Here is an 18,019-nt window from a genome sequence, read left to right as displayed (position 1 = left end):
TGTCCACTGTTTTTGGAATCCTTCAGCCTTACAATACCACCACCTCTATTTCTGACAGGAGGGGGGTGACGTTTTAGAGCCCCAGGAAGAGAATGACCCTTCTTCAGGATTCTCAAGGAGAAAAATCCTTTCCAATTGGGATCGCTATGGGCAAGCAGACAAAGAGCCGGAGAGCAAAGTGCTGCAAAGAGGAACAGATTACAGCGTGCTTCTCAGCTCGGCAGGTAGGGTGTTGACACGTTTTACACCGGAAAGGTTTGACTTGTATTTATGTGTATATATATATATATATATATATATATATATATATATATATATATATATGTGTGTGTGTGACGTCTTTAGAAACCTTGATGTTCTTGTCAGTCACAAGAAGTAGAATTGCATATTGTCCTAAACACAATGAATTGTACATTTGTGTCTTTGATCTGAGCATATGTGGGCAGAGATTGGCATGTCCTGATTTCTTGCCATGTGCTTGAGGAATGTAAAAACGTACCGTTAATAGAATAAGTATTCATTGCCTTCTGCATATTGTTAATCCCTTGATGCTTCCATCGGAATGAGAAGTAGAGTTGTATTGTTTATAAGCAGGACACCGCTAACATGGAAAAACATTGTGTCGGAAACGCATTCTACTGGAATTTTAACAAAGCAAAAAATAGTTGGCCGGATTATGAAATATTTATCATTATATATATATATATTTTATTTTATAAAATATTGTTACATAATGTTTTTACACAATGGTCACTGTATATTATGTTTTTCCACCCATTATCTCTATGTGTAAGTATTCTCATCCCTTGGCTTCAGACAGTAACTATAACTGTATCTGTATTGTGTGTTTCTCGTTCGGCTGCCCAATCTAGTTTTTATAAACACACACGCTATATGGACAAAAGTATTGGGACACACCTCTTGATCATGCACCTAGCCATGCAGTCTGCATTGGCAAACATCCGTGAAAAGAATGGCTCGTTCTGGAGAGCTCAGTGATTTCAGGCGTGGTACTGTGATAAGATGCCACCTTTGCAATAAGTCGGTTTGTGAAATATTATCCCTGCCAGATATTCCACAGACAACTGTAAGTGGTATACGTGGAAAGTGGAAGCATTTAGGAACAGCAGCAAGTCAGCCACGAAGCCGAAGACCACGTAAAGTCACTGTGCGGGGTCACTGAGTGACACATATACAACGCTGCACAGTGTCTGTACAGTCTGTTCTTCCTTACACCTTTCAGCATTATTACAGGGTTACTCAACTCCTGGAGCGAGGTCGCGGCTACTGTCACATGATCAACTACAGCCTCCTTAATATTCCAACCATGTGACTTCTCATCTATGTTTCTCCTGGGGTTACCACTTGAGCCACCAAGACTTTTCTCATGTTGTTGTTCCCTGTCTATAGAACCTCTACTTCCCCCTATACCTCTCCCTCCAACTCTCAAATGCTACTTGGAAACTTTCTTATATGAGGAGGCCTGTTGTGAGAGTGATTTGTCCTACTGCCAGAAACTGGGCAGAGTTTTCATGTATTATGGATGTGGGTTGTGTGACCAGATAAAGCACCCGCAGTCAGAGACAGAATGGTGCGGTACCCGAGAAGGCTGGATGTTAAAGGTAGGATCACTAGCAAAACGACGATTTTGTTATTTAAGTGTATTTGAGTTGCATAGGAGTGTTTTTTTTTAACTCTACTGCAGGGGACAGCCATGAATCGAACCCTAAACACAGTAGATGTTTATAAGCGTCATGGAAATTGTGTCCCCGCAGACTGCGGCATAGTTATAATTAATCACTGTAGATGCTGACATCAACAAGACCTTTAATTGGGTCTTTAACAATAAACGGATGCGGAAGTGTATTGATTGGAGGCCGTTTCTGTGAGTCTGTGAAATAATGTAGCTTGATCTATAAAAGTAAATAAGGCAAAGCCCGGGTACCCGCAAGGTGAGATTACCGGGCGGCGAGGGCATAAGAAGACCGGGATGAAGGTATTTAGAGCCAAGTGATTCTGCTTGCAAATGGATATGTTTAAAGCCACAGTTAGGGTTTTGTAACCAGCTAAAAGAAAACACAAAATCTTTCTGGCTGCTGTTCCCTGAGCTCGATTCAAGAATGGAGATTGTAGTCGAATGCACAGACCGCAATATAATGAGTGCAATGTACAGTAGATGGAACAATTGCACGCATTCAGTGTTCACCAGCGTCTAATAAAACAGGGTTTTATTGACTGAAATATGTAAAGGAGGGGGAACCGTTCTTAAGCTTTAATATCTACATGTTAGACTAAACCCGTTATAGTTCTTACTACGGTACTTACGTGTAGGCACAGCACAGGAAAGCATAGGAAACCTGACAAATTTTATGCTAAGCCATAGAAAAAAAATGATGGGATGCAATGGAGAATAATAAAAAGGGACTATCAGCGCGTAAGAAAATGGCTTCTCATACTCCTTAATCAGAAGCTCCATGTGTCAATGATGTTGGTCACCTGAGAAAGCACTACGTGGGTTGGAAGGAGACGGGGATGGTGTGTGTCCTGGTGGCATGGGTTTTAACACAGTGTAGTAAATGGAAAGTTGACATAACAACTTGGTCCTGGTGTGTTTTGCCCTGTGTTATGTTGCTTCTGGCTTTGGTGGCATCCGCCTCCCCCAGCTTCCTCTATGACCTGTACAGTTGGTTATGCCAACCAAGACTGTATTATTCGTACTTTGCACAGTCCTTCATGTTATATTTAAAAGGAAGGGTATAACTGACTAGTAGTAGAAAGGAAAGAAAAGATTGTGCTCATGTTCCTGTTCACATGTTACGAGCCTTGTCTAAGCTGCCATATATGCTCTTCCTTCTGGGAGATAGCGTGGAATCTGCTGTCTCCATTGATTGCCATCATCTTTGTGAGCTACTAAATATAGATGGTAAGGAATCTTTCTTTCCCGCTTCAGGATTCCTAGCTCAGTCTTTTGGGTTTACTTTGGCTGCCACTTGCCTTCGGCTGGCATGTGTCATTTCCATTCTCTTATCTTGTGCTTCTCAGGGTGACAGGGCGATGCTGACCCGTGTCAGCGGATGTGAGAGGTGCACCGTGAGTCTCTTCTGGAAAATAGGAAATCTCAAGACGTCTTTGTCTTCCTATATTGAGAACGTTTCAGAAGCCTGCTGCTCGTGGCCCCTTGAACTTTTCTTCTTAAGAGTTTTGTGCGCTCCCATATACAGCGTTATGCTACGGTCCTGACCATAGTCCACTGTACTTAGTTCAGATTTACCCCACGGTTTCCGAACAGCTCTGACTTGTCAAATGTATCAGTAATATTTGAATTGCCGCACTGCTGCTGACCCCTTTCCAAAATATTCCATTTTTAGAGCTAAAAAGACAGTGTTTTACACAGCTGTAAAAAAAATAAATATAAAAACACAATGTGTATATATGGTTTCTTCTTAGATGTCCAGGGTTATGTTAAGTCTGAATCTAGTCTTCAGCCCCTTTTTTATACTGTAAGATAAGTGATCAAGCTGGGCTACTTATCTGCTGTGATTCTCGTCCCGTTTTGTTCAGTTTTTTAGATCAATTTGTTGCTGCTTTGTGCTGAATAAGTGTATGAAACAAAAAAAAATCCACAAGTGGCTTCTATGATCATTGCATCCTGTAGTCAATCCATATTTTTTCTAGAACAAGATATGGCGTTGGTGCTTAATGCACAAAATGCTGATAATTCACCTTCCAAGTGTGATGGAGTCCGAACACTAATGTGTTCTTCTTTATTCCGTGAGTGTGATTTCTTCCTGTCGGTGTTGTTTTTTTCCTCGATGTTCCTAACACGGAATATGGCCATTTGAGAACACGATGAAGTCTGATTGGAAGCCCCTTGGCATTTACTAGGAGAAGAAACTGGCTTCAAAAACATGTGCGTCAAAGTAAATTGGAAAATTGACATAATTAGATGTGCTGTCTCTTATTAAGCTAATTGTCCCAGTGTAAAGAAATTGTTTGTGTGCCAGGGCACATAACTGCAGTTAAACACTGCACAGAAAATAAGGCCGGTTTCCGATGTAAGTGGAAAGCACCCGTGTCTGGAGTCTCTGGCTTAAAGGCATCTAAAGGTATTCTTTTGTCTGAGAAGTCTTCATACCTTTTTCCAAATGGGTTTATAACCTTATTCACTATACTGTATACATTAACTTAGATCTTAGACTAGGGCAATCATGAGCAATTTAAGTCCAGCCGCCTCCTGATGACGTAGGTACGGCTGACTTCTGGATATGCGCGGCTGCGCTCTACATATTTATGCACGCTAGAGTGAGTACGGAGCGCCGAGATTGGGTGAGTATGGAGTGCCGAGATTGGGTGAGTATGGCGTGCCGAGATTGGGTAAGTGCGGAGCGCCGAGATTGGGTGAGTATGGCGTGCCGAGATTGGGTAAATGCGGAGCGCCGAGATTGGGTGAGTATGGAGTGCCGAGATTGGGTAAATGCGGAGCGCCGAGATTGGGTGAGTATGGAGTGCCGAGATTGGGTAAGTGCGGAGCGCCGAGATTGGGTGAGTATGGAGTGCCAAGATTGGGTAAGTGCGGAGCGCCGAGATTGGGTATGGAGTGCCGAGGGCCAGCGACCCACCTGCCATTAGCCCAGTGTGGGACGCTCATGACTGTAGACATGCAGAGCTACAAAGCACAATACTTTGCAATCGGCTCCTAACAAACCAATGGTGCTACTTAAAAGGCTTATGACTTTATCATCAATGATACCCCAACTCCGGTAAGATCTCCTCCATGTGAGTAAAAAGTCACCTCGCTGAATGGAAAATGCCACAAACATCTTTTCCTTTCCACTCATTGGCGAGTCCAATATGTTGTTTTATACTGGCATTATAATATTAGATTCATTTCTTTTTTCTGTATAAATATTAGCACATCTACATTTTGGCTTCAGCTTTATCATCTCATAGCTATTAAAGCTTTCTGGGGGTAAGTATTTTTTATTTTGTAAGGAAAGACACTCCATCTGCTCTGCAATATACACCGAGAAGCATATCTGATCGATATCTTAAGAAAAAAACATGATTAAAATGCTAAATAAAAATTCTATTTAAATTAAGTTTGTTGTCCCCGGGAACAGGGTGACAGTATTTTCCACTACATTTATTATCCGAAGATAACTTTCTCTCCAAATAATCAATGCTAAAGTGGAAACAAGATTATTGTGAAAATTATATATTTAAAACGGTGGTGATTGACGGAAGCTAAAGTAATGTGATCTAATATATGGGCGTCTGGTTAATGTTTTCCGATTACGCTCTAAGCTATTGGTGTGGTATATTAATTTTTAGAGCGCTGTATACCAGCCAGAAGTCTAGTATGTGGTTTGTCTAACGGGCAGAACAGTTATATTTTAAGAATAAGGTGTTATAACATAAAAGAATAAATACGGGGCTGAGGTTATGGAGGTGATTCTGACCCAACCTTTAAAAATGATCTTATAACGGTAAATGGAATTTAGGAAATTGCCTAAATCAGAGTCTCCTTTTACACATAAACCCAATTAAAACCCCCTCCCTGGACATCTACGTAACTGGTTGCACCCAGAGTCTTATCATTTGGAGTCTAGGAGGACTCTCATTGTCACCCATAAATATGACTCTCAATAATTTCACCGATGCCCCCAAGAACACGTGCTCTTGTGTGCTTTTCTATTAAAGGGACAGTACCCATCTGTATGAATGTACGACGCTTTACTCCACTGAAACCCCATTGGATTGATTTAGATGTCGAAGATGTTGTATTAAGACAGTCCCAAGAAAACAAGACCCCCCCTGCTGCCATATGCTTTTCCATTATGGGCGGGGCCGAGGACCCGCTACTGAGCAGGCTGCCGTACTGTGCGTGTTTTGGAGGCCTCTTCTCCCTTAGTTAGCATACTCCCACATATGCCTGTGTGTGCTGAGAGTTATTTCCAAGCTGTCTTTTAGATGTGAGCATTTTGTGATTTTCGGTTACAGGACCTTCCAGTTTTTTCTTTACCAGATACGCTGAGTGAAGTCATGCCCCCGTGTATTGAAGAAACAATCAAGAACTGCAGTATTTCCATTACTTCAAAAACATAAAAAATATAAACATTGCAGGCGTTCTCCTAACCCACGGGTGATAATTGTCCGTGACTTATGGTGCGGCTCCCCTATTGCCTTGCGTCCTGTATCCACATGTAAAACTTTTGGTAAAAAATGTCACAGGGAGTAATTTTGCTTTTTTATTCCATTTCAATTTCCCCCCATTATAAACACTGTTGACTATTCCCTGATTAACTGACTGACAAGCGCTGTAAGCCCTGGGCATTGATACCGACAGGATTAAGTATCTGTCTTCTACCTGGCTTCCAAACAATCCGTCTGCCATTCAGGGAGCCGCTCTTATTAGATAGGATAGTTTTGTTTTTTTTCTCGTTCTAGGAATTTTCCCATTCTTGTGTTGCGCGGCTATATAATTATATCTACGATATCTATTATAGCTACAAATGTCATTGTCAAATCCTGTTTATTATTTTCTCGTAAGCCACCGTATTTGGCTTCTATGGAGATTTGGCTGTGCACAGCGTGGGAACGTGGCTGTCTTTTGTGCGGGGCTGCAAAAAGTTGTACCGATCGAGCTAACAGTGCTGTATTATTCACACGCGCTGGGTGGCCGAAATAAATGACCTTGGAAGAAGACCACAAGTGCGTACAGAAGAAAAAAAAAAGCAGAGGAATTACTTAAATAATCTGGTTGGAGGGGTATTTAATAATTTAGGAGCAGCTGTTCTGCGAGTTGTAAATAATCCAGCTATATTGAGAGATCCCTGAGTGCGTCTGGATGCGCCGGGGGGAGCAGCGCCTCAACCTTCAAACTACGTAAAGACTTATGTATTGTGATGTCTAATGTCCCTCCTCACCTGTTGTGTCTGTTAGTCAATTTGTTATGTTACATACTACTTGTTGTGTCCTGTCCACCCATTGTACAGCGCTACGGAATTTGATGGCGCTGTCACATACCTGGCTGCCGGTGCCTCCGGGTCCTCGGACCGGCAGCCGCCACGGGGAAGAGGGAGACCCCCTGCCTTGCCGCAGCAGCCGCAACCGCCACGGAGAAGAGGGAGACCCCCCGCTCGGCACAGCAGCCTCAGCCGCCACGGAGAAGGGGGAGACCTCCCGCCTTGCCGCAACCGCCGCGGAGGAGAGGGAGACCTCCCGCCTCCGCGAGACAGATTCCGCCGCCGCGAGGAAGGGGAAGACCCCGCAACTCCACACGGTAGCCGCCACCTACTGGAGCCAGGTCCGGACCTGCCGCGTGCACACGTTCCTCTGTACGCCACCTAGTGGCGCCAGCCGGTACTACCGCTACTTTTAGAAAATTACCTTCTGGACAATCCCAAAATGGCTGCGGACCGGAAGTGACGTAACGGCACTTTGAATTTTTGGCGGGAAAACGTTAATTGGTGCCTAAACTTCCTCTGCCTATTTAAGAGCCTCAGAAGCCTTCCAGCCTTGCCTTCTGATGGTCGTACCTATCTTGTATAGTGTCTACTCCTCAGTAAGCGTTCCCATGTGATTTCCTGTTACCGACTCGGCTTGTTCCTGTTCCTGTTTTCCTGGCGTTTGACTCTGGCTTCCCTCAAGACGATTCTGACTTCTGGCTTCCTGACCTCGGCTTACCCTGCAACGATCCTGACTTCCGGCTTCCTGACCTTGGCTTGCTCATCGGCTATTCTGTACTGGACTCTTGTGATCTGTCTATTGGACTTGCACACGCTGTTCTACCTGATTACAGGTCCTATTATACGCTGTGCGTGACAGGCGCTATATAAAAAAATTATAATAATAATGTCAATATCCCGCGTTATGGCATCTCCTTTAAGAAGCTGGTACTCCTTGGTTTACTCTTACAAGAGATGTGTATCTCATAGTGTATGCGTTAAAAAAAGGCCAAAAAGCCATTAAATAACTTAAATAAATGTATATTAATGTACTTTGTATTTTTATAGTTTTTTTTTTACTTTTTCTTTTTTTTTTATACTTTAATACTTCCCTCAGATCAGTTGGCGCTATATAAATAAAACATAATAATAATAAGATCCGGTTAACAGGGTGCTATTATTCTATAAACATAATGACATACGTAGATTATATTAATGATTAATCCACACCGGTGGATTTAATGCAAAGAAACAAGTGGAATTTCCACCCTGAAAATGAATTACCGTATTTGCTCGATTTATAAGACGATCCCCCAAAATCTGAATATTAATTTTGGAAAAAAGAAAAAGCCTGACTATAAGACGACCCTATGAGAAAAAAGTTTTGCTAGTAAATGTTAATTTATGCAAACTATGTAATAGTTAATAAAAAGCTATGATTGAGAAAAAAATATATATTTTTTTATTTCCTTTTATTTTCCAACCTGCTATGCCAGTTATGCACCTCTGCCCCCTATATGCCACTCTGCCCCAGAAATGCCTTATACCCACTATATGCCACTGTGCCTCCAGATATGCATTTTTAACCCTCTAAATGCCACTGTGCCCCATGATATGTATTTTAACCCTGTAAATGATAGTGATTTCCAAAATGACACAGTTTCCGAGAAACACTATATGTTTATCAAACCATCTTTTTATTTAGATGTTTGGGGTACATGTTCCAGTAGCTTTTAACGTGGCTCCTCTCTCAGTAAATAAACCTGCCTACGCACAAAACATTTACTTTATTCCAAACAGTTTAAGGAAAATCTGATTGTTACATTTTCTGAAACAATTTATTCTTTTTTTTTTTTTAAGACATTTTAATTAGACATTTTCCCCAACAATAGAACTTTCCTGCGATTTAACCTCCCGAACCTCCTGGTTTACCGCTAATTGCCGAGAGTGAGTATTTTTATATCTTTGTAATGTTTGTAACCATGTACCCGAAACGCAACGATTTCACAGGCAAGTAACTGGAAATCTATTGCTAATATCTAAAAGCCACACTCCAGCTGCCCCGTGCACTTTAATGCCCCATTTCAATGAGTGCTTTCCTGCCATTGAATGCATATGCAGCAAGGATGAGCTAGGGGTTGCAGCTCTGGAGCTGCAGCTTATTCCTAAAGTATGCTTTTAAAAAAACCCAAAAAAACCTTCATCGGTTATGTGTGTACTTTTTACAGGGATTCTGTAGACAGAATTCACCATTAAGTCGTTTTTCACAGACGTCGGAGGTCAGCTGGTCTTGTGCTTATGGCCGAAGATGTATCAGCTGGGTGAACAGAGCTGAGCATTGCTAGTGATTAGACATTTATCCGTGACGCTGTCCTTTTATATATGCCATATATAAAAGACATAGAACGGGCACTTTACTTCCCCCGTGGATTTCCCTGCCGCACTTTTAAAATGTAGAATCTTTTTCTTTTTTTCTTTTCTTCTTTTTGATATATATCCGACTTTTGGTGTTAAATTGATGATGTTATCATTTAATTATTCTGACTGACTGCGTTTTCTATTTTTCATTTCGTTCAAAAGTCAGGTGTCTAGATTTCTGAGCTCCACAGGCCTTTTTTTATAATATATATTAATATGTAACATTAAGAGAAGGACCAGGTCTGTATCATTACAATTTAGTTATTATAAAAGAATATATATATAGTCCTTGTAATGACAAACTATTTCTGACACATCAAAGGATGGAGATCAGGTTTAATTATTACATCACCATGGTGGCCAGTAAGTAGCTCTTGTATCGCTGCTATAACTCCCGAGCGGTTCCCGGACATCTTTTTGCTAGACGTTTTTGTGTGGGCTGTACTTGCTTCATTATATGCGTTTCTCCATGTAATCGGATGCCATGTTCATTGCAGTGCTCAAGATATCACCCGCAGAACCCATGACCCCATCATAGATGCTAGTCCTACAGCCCAGCTGTCTATTTTGAGAGATAGGCAAGATAACCAGGTGGGATAGTGGGACGTGGGACCAGTGGCGACTCTAGAAACAATATATAGGGGGGGCACACAAGATACCACAGTCAAACTGGGGGGGCATTCATAATTTCCAAAAGTAATGTGCTATGGAATTATATTTTGGTTATTGGGCTAAAATAATACTTGATCATTCAACATGGGAAGCCTGAAGCCACAATTAAGTCCGACTAATCCTTGAAATAAATATTATAACACAATAAATAACTTTTCCACTAAATGATTTCAGGGCCTTGAACGTTTTGTCCCCTGAAGTCACTACAACTTCAGGGGGGCATTTAATCTCTGGATAAATATAAATTAAATAATTCCTACTGTAAATTAAGTGCCAGGAAACAGATGACCAAACACGCACACCAGGACAGGCTCTGCCACACTGACAACCGAACACACACACCAGGACAGGCTCTGCCACACCAACACCCAAACACACACCAGGACAGGCTCTGCCACACCAACACTTATACACACACACCTGAGGACAGGCTCTGCTACACTGATAACCAAAAACACACAAACAGCAGGACACAATCAACGTCACAGTCGTCTACATCAGGATGGATTTTTCACACTGCATTGTCGTTTATACCCCCCTTAGTTTTTTTGCCCCTTGTGTATTGATGCCCCTGCTGCCCATATATATTAATATTAGCCCCAGTTGCCGATAGCAGGTATAGATCAACACATTAACACACAAACCAAGCTTTGCATGTATAGATCAACTGAAATTCACTTGTGATCTCAGCACTGAAGATATATATCAGACAAACAGAATCAGACATACAAATCCTGTATTTGCAGGTATACAATAGTATATGAAACGTAGCATTGCAGGTATAGATCAAATAAATACATGGAAACAGCATTGCAGGTATTAATCAACTGAATAAGACATACAAACACTGTATTTGCAGGTATACATAAATAATGTATGGAAATATAGCAGATATGGATCTACAGAATAACGCAAAAACCCAGCTTTGCAGGTATAGATCAATTGGAATTCACATAAAAACACGTCATTAAAAGGTATATTTAAAACCCCCTAAATTACAGGCATAGATCACAGGGTGCACACCCCAAAGCCAGCCCTGGCGTCCACACTGCCCACACAGCAATCACACTCCTATCATACCCAGGCAACCAGTAAATGCTGGTACCTAGGCATGATGGGACTGTGATTGCTGTTAGCAATCACACTCCTATCATGCCAGGTCAGCCAGTACATGCTGGTACAGGGTGGCAGCATCAATACACAAGTGGGGCAGCTAGCTAGGTTTCAGCATGTACTGGCTGACTTGGCATGATAGGAGTGTGATTGCTAACAGCAATCACAGCAATCACAGTCCCATCATGCCTAGGTTCTAGCACTTACACATCCAACCAGTAAATGCTGGAACCTAGGCATGATGGGACTGTGATTGCTGTTAGCAATCACACTCCTATCATGCCAAGTCAGCCGGTACATGCTGGTACAGGGTGGCTGTAAGTGATGTGCAGACCCCATACTGTTGGCAGCATCAATACACAAGCGGGGCAGCTAGCTAGGTTTCAGCATGTACTGGCTGACTTTGCATGATAGGAGTGTGATTGCTAACAGCAGTCACAGTCCCAACATGCCTAGGTTCCAGCACTTACACATCCATGCTATCACACACACACTCATTCATTCATATACTCATTCATTCACAGATTAATTCCCTCAATCACGCATACTCATTCAAACACCCTCCCCACCCCCTTACCTGCACTGCAGCTCCTCGATGCCGCTCACAGATTTCAGCAGAGGGCGCGGCCTTCTTGTGCGTTCTCTGGTACTGCACAGAGGAAGCAGGACTGGAGCAGAGTCATGTGATGTCACGTGAACTCTGCTAAGTTCCGCTTCCTCTATGCAGTACAGAAGACCCTCCCACAGGTAAGTAGCCCTGACTGCTGATCTTACGCACACTCTCTCTCCTCCGCATAAAAAAAAAAAAAGACGGGATTTAAACTCGCATTGCGACTTTATTCCAAATTCGGTAGGGGGGCAAGGATTAACCTAGGGGGCCCCCCCTTGCCCCCCTGTAGTGACGCCACTGCGTGGGACATATGGGACTATTGGTTTCAGTCCTTGCCATTTGTGGAAGAAGTAAGTTCCAGGTTGGCCTTATTAGTACAGGACCTATGGACACATAGTAACACTCGGCAAAGAACCGAGAAAAAGGATAGGTCAATGGGAAACTAGAATCAAGGAGATGGCAGGGACAGAACCCCTAAACATAGACTAGAACTAACCAAGGGAGACCAAAAACAAGAGAAATGAGCCAAGTGGTGAAAACGAAGCTGGGCAGGGCACCACCTTCTAACCACACAAGGCAAGGAAACCAAATAAAAGCTTGGGCTAAAAAAGCTAAAATGATAAAGGACCAAGACTATAAGGAGGACAACGTGAAAGAGGAACACTATAAAGACTGAGCTCCGTGGCTTTACACGCGTGTGACTGCTTATCTGTGTACACGCATGGGGTCGAGGAACCTTGTCCAGCGAGAGACCCTTATTCCAGGCTCGTGTTCAAGGTCTCATGTCTCTACAGATTGTTGCATCTACATTATTAAAAACAACCCCAAATAAATCAATAAATTATAAATAATATAACAAGCTGGCTACTTCTCTATGAAATATCTCCAGCAATTTCCACTATAGCTTCCACTGTATGGTTTATAGTGTATAGTTTCACATAACATATTGCGAAATTTCATCGAAATAACTGGTGCTGGGGCGACGGTATCTCTATGTAAGCTGTCTCAATAGCACTTATTCATATATATATATATATATATTTTCTATCATTTTTTCTTTTTTTAATTATTTGCCTTACTGACCCTTAGAAAACTATACGTTTGTTCTCACCAAAGCTCCTTTTAATGATCCCTGCCCAATGCCATTCTATTTGGCACTAAAGTGATCGAGGCATATGAACCGAGCCCAATATAACAACATCACGCCGTTCGCAGTTTTATTTGTTCTGGTTAATTTATTACCCATTCTAGGATTTGCTCATGTATTTCCTTTCAGGAAATGAAAAACTCTGGCTTCTGTTTTGGCTGAGTGTGGCTTAAGTTCACAGAAAGCCTTGTGCTTTTATTTTTTCTACTGAATTTTTATTATTATTTTTATTATTTCATGTTAATCATTTAGCCAAACCGGTTTGCACTCTATTGAAAAGCTGGGGAAGAAGTAATGTGTCGCAGTGTGTTATAAGTAGCTTTTGATTACTTGTTGTTTGCTTTTTCGTAACCTGTTAAAAACAGACAAAACAACCTTTTCTTAGATACATTTTATTTCAGTCTATCTATAAACTACCATTCAAAAGTTTGGGGTCACTGAGCAGTTTTTATGGAAAACAAGGACATTTCTTGCTGTACCATCATTGCAAAAGGGTTTCCTAATGACCAATTAGCCTTTTAAACTTAAAGGTGGATTAGCGAACACACGTCCGTTGGAACACAGGAGTGATGGGAGTGATAAAGGGCCTCTGTACGCCTATGAATATTATATTCTCTTAAAAATCAGCTACAGTGTTTTTAATGTTCAAAATTTACTTTTCTTTCAAAACCAAAAACTTTTGAAAGTTAGTGTATGTTATATACATACATACACATGACATATAAGAAGGCTGTTTTGTTGTGCAAGATATTGTTGTTTTCTTTATAAATATCTAGTTTAATTCTAAAAACTATTGGTATTGGTTCTTTTGTATTTGCTTCCCAAGAAACAAATGGACATTTGTTGTACAATTTTAAAAGATACAAAAGGGCACTGTAATGATTTGTTTACCAAATCTTACGTTTTACAGTTTTGTTATATGTAAAAAAAATAATAATATATATATATATACCGTATTTGCTCGATTATAAGACGACCCTGATTATAAGACGACCCCCCAAAATCTGAATATTAATTTAGGAAAAAAAGAAAAAGCCTGAATATAAGACGACCCTAAAGGAAAAAAAGTTTTACCAGTAAATGTTAATTCATGTAAACTATTTTTTCATATTTAATAAAAGCTATGATTGAGAAAAAAATTTTTGTTTGTTTTTATGTCCTTTTATTTGCCAACCTGCCCCCCAGTTATGCACATCTGCCCCCAGAAATGCCTTATACCCCCTATATGCCACTCTGCCTCCCTGATATGCCTTTTAACCCCCTATATGCCACTCTGGAGGTTAAAAGGCATATCATGGGACAGAGTGGCATATAGGAGGGTAAAAGGCATTTCTAGAGGCAGAGTACCATATAGGGGGACACTTAGATACCCAGACACTAATATACCCACTCCGACACACTTCCAAACCAAGACACGCACTCAAGCAACTAAAGCACTTCACTCACTGAGATGGCTCAGCAGGCGCTTACTGCGGCTCCCACGGCATTACGGCATGATGCTGTGTGACCTCGCTAGGCCCCGGCTCCTCCAGAAAATTAAAGCAGTAAATCCACCGGATCCGCCGATGACTTTGGGACGGCACAGTGCCGCCCGGGTCCCACGGGGTCTTGCTTCTGGAGTGCCGTGCCGAGATGATTTCCCTCAGCCGGCTCTGCTTCCCCGGCAGTGGGTGGGCTATCGCGGCGCGGAGGAGGCGCCCCCCATGCTGAAGGCACGCTATGCCGGGAAAGGTACGCTGCTGCCCGCGCTTTCACGGCCCTCGGTGATAGACGCCCGGTGTAAGTGCCGTCAGCAGCTGAGGTTACCAGACCGGACTTAGTCTCATAGTCAGACCTCTGTTTGAGGTCTGATTAGAAGACGACCCCGATTAGAAGACGAGGGGTATTTTTCAGAGCATCTGAAAAAAACCTCGTCTTATAATGAAGCAAATATGGTATATATATTTCATACTATTTTCATATTATGGGAAATATATCACCCCCTTTATATGGCGGTCTTAACTTGTTCTCAGGACAGTTGTTTAGCTCCTATATGTTACTTCTATTTTCATCAGCTATTGAACTAGAATAAGAAAAGTTAATCGCTCCTTAATTCAAGCCTTAAAGCGGAGCTTACGTTTCTCTTCAGCTGAAGAATTCAGCCAAATTCAGTAATAATGATAAGAATAAAGCCGTATTCTTTCCTGTGCGGTCCCGGACTGTGCTCAGCGGTGTCACATTTCACCCGTAGACGCTCGAAAGGCACCTGCACCCAGGTGACGCGCGGAAGGACGTGTAACGTTTTCTAATCGGCTTGCGCATTGACTATGATTATTTTATATCCGTCAAAAGAGCCACATTTGCATATGAAAAGTTAGTAATCACTTCAGTTTTAGATTGTGTCATTTTGCTGATTTGCTCTGCCAAATGCATTTATATACAGATCATTTTTCATCAAAAATGTGTTTTTGTTGTCATCGGGTTGAGCCGTGTTCAGACTGATATAAGTATTTAGTATTATTGTGTTTAGTAGTTTAATGCGGTGGGTCAGATTCTTATTGATTTAATGAAACGATTGCTTTATTAGATCTCTTTTAATATATCTATAAGACCGCTTAGTCATTTGAGATTTCGGTAAGCCCCCCATAGCATCCAAGGTGCCATCGGTTTTGTGCGTTTCAATAGGTTACTGAAACACGCAGATGTTTTGCCGTTTAATATTAGATGTTAACTTCACAGGCTAGAAAACTGATAAAGCAGAGGTCGGTGCTTCGCTGTGCTGTTAGTTATATTACGTATCGGCCCTTCTGTCTGCTCCCGCATTCAATTCACATGTAACGAGACTCCATGTGGGGCCGGATACATCGTACCCGTCAGCCGCTATGCCTCTTTCTATTGTCAGCGAGGGGCCAGGCTGTCCGAGTACAAAAACTGTGTGTTTCCAACTTGTCAAATGGCAACCAGACTGGCCTTTTAAATGCCGAGAAGCCCTGATATTAGCTGTTATTTTAGGGGAAATGCTCCTCTGTGTTTTTCCATATTAATTCCATTACCCCGAGCAACATTACAGGTATGGCCCTCGTGTAATTGCCTAATGATCCACTGTGCGCTACTTTGTATGTTTAAAGTGTAAAGATACAGCTGTGCCACCCCCTGCAAACCTCTGAGACGTTAAGCATGCGCGGCGTCGTTTTGTTGGCATGGCCGTATAACGAGTACCTACGTCGGCTCATACGGTGTGACGGTGTTCAAATATCATCGGATAACGGCCGTTCCTCTCGGGGAATAGGTGCACCTGCCCAATATTACCACCCTTCGGGTTCCTGTTCAGAAAAAATAGATCTTGAAAGTGTATTTTAGTCTGGTTTGGTGTACCCAAGCAATCCCGTCAGTGGAAGAGCCCCCGGCCCTTACAATGTGGTCTTATCGCCATAGCAACCAACTGAGTGGTGCAATCAGCAGGCGATAAGGCTGCTTTGCAATAGAGCAGCCTCGTACACAAACTTTATTCTGTAATTCTGTAGGAGCGCTTTGTCTCGGGCTTTAATGTAAAATCGTTTTAAGTGAGCTGTCTCCTGCGCCGCGTTCCGTTTCCACGATGTATTTATATACTCTTTGAATAGCCCGACTCGCCTTCTGTTCCGTAGCCCGCAGAAAATTACAGCAGCCTTTGTGCATTAGAGGAATATATTCTGTTCCGCCGGTCAGCAGCGCTTGGAAATCCGTCGCTTCGTACGTGTCAGGTTCGATAAATATGTTTCTAATAAGACGCCAAATGAATTTGTGGAGGGGCAGAAGGAATATTGGACACGCAGAATTAATGAGGTTTTAATAAGCGGGCTGAAGGAAGACAATTATTGATCTTCATTTATCTGGATCAAAAAGACACGTATCTTCCGCATCATGAGCGTTTTAATACTGACGGAGAGCTTGTGTCGCCGTGTGAATTTACATACTGTAATTGCGGCGGGCAAAGCATTTAACTGCCTGGCCGTGGATACAAATCCACATGCCTACAGATACACGCCGACCGTACGTCCATGAGACCCTCACTAAGACGCCTGTCCGGAGAAACCACATCCCTAGGGTGTACGATATAGTAGAGCTGCCGACCTTTGCAGATCGTTTAGGAGATGCGTTTTAAGTTGACCTAACGAATGGACGTTTATCTCTTTGAAATAATTGACATGTTTAGTAGAAGCACGGATTCAGCCTTCTCGTCGCGGTGCTTCAGGTCATTAAGACGTACACGGATGCTATTTAGAGAATGGGATGATGGCGTATATGATTTCAGATAAACAGCCTGCTTCATATGATACTTTTCACTACAACACTAATGGAATCCTTCTGCTCTTCAGCTGGGGGATTGTCTTTGGATTTACTGTAGCCGTAACGGTTTCTGACCCCTGATAACTTAAATTATTTCAATACACATATATATGTGTGTATGTACAGTATGTGTATATAAGTTGCTTGTTCCGAAGACTGACCTTGTAACTTGTTCCTGAAACGGAACATTATGGGGGATCGGTTGAGTTGTAACGTCGGTTTCCTACGAGCTAATCAACAAACTCTACCATTCTTATTGTTCTGCTAATTTGTTCTCCTAGGACAATGAGTCACCCTAATGAAATATTTCCATATAACAAAAATCAAAGTGCAGAAACATGTATATTAACGGGCCCCGTTTTACTTATTTAATAACCAGATAAAATATATTTTGCTAATAATTGTAAGCGTTCTGATTAAAATATTATTGTTATAGATTATAGTAATTTGCATCGTAATTGAAGAATGCCCCAAATGTTATACAGGACTGGATAAGACGTTATATCATTTTAGTAATTAATACTACTCTGCCCCTGGGGATTGGCAGTATCTGTAAGTCAGTAATCTACGGTTGAAGACATTATTTCTTTCTTATTGCATTAGTGTACAATATAATTATATGGGTGTGACATGTTTTGTATTTAGAATTTTTTTCCTCCAGCTTTTTTTTTTTTTTTTTTTTTTTTTTTTTTGAAGCGCTGAATGGGTTAAAGGCATTTGGTGAGATGCCACAAAGCCATTCATGCGACAGCACGAAAAGATCAGCGCATGGCTTGCGGTAAGAACGTCAAAGTGATCTCTCGT

At 41.8% G+C, this 18,019-nt stretch overlaps 1 protein-coding gene across 1 annotated transcript in view; it reads left to right on the top strand.

Moving 5' to 3' along the window:
- The window catches only part of LOC149284635 (cell death regulator Aven-like), a 196,780-nt gene that overhangs the window by 1,051 nt on the left and 177,710 nt on the right, over positions 1-18,019 (top strand). The window contains exon 2 of the mRNA XM_089496282.1: positions 59-224. Within this exon, the coding sequence (XP_089352408.1) occupies positions 59-224 (166 nt within the window). The remainder of the gene's footprint in view (positions 1-58; positions 225-18,019) is intronic.

This window comes from Sceloporus occidentalis, unplaced genomic scaffold (assembly GCF_023333645.1).
Source record: "Sceloporus occidentalis isolate IW3139 unplaced genomic scaffold, rSceOcc1.0.p SCAF_89, whole genome shotgun sequence".
Taxonomy (NCBI): Eukaryota; Metazoa; Chordata; class Lepidosauria; order Squamata; family Phrynosomatidae; genus Sceloporus; species Sceloporus occidentalis.
This window is presented reverse-complemented; position numbering and strand designations above follow the sequence as displayed.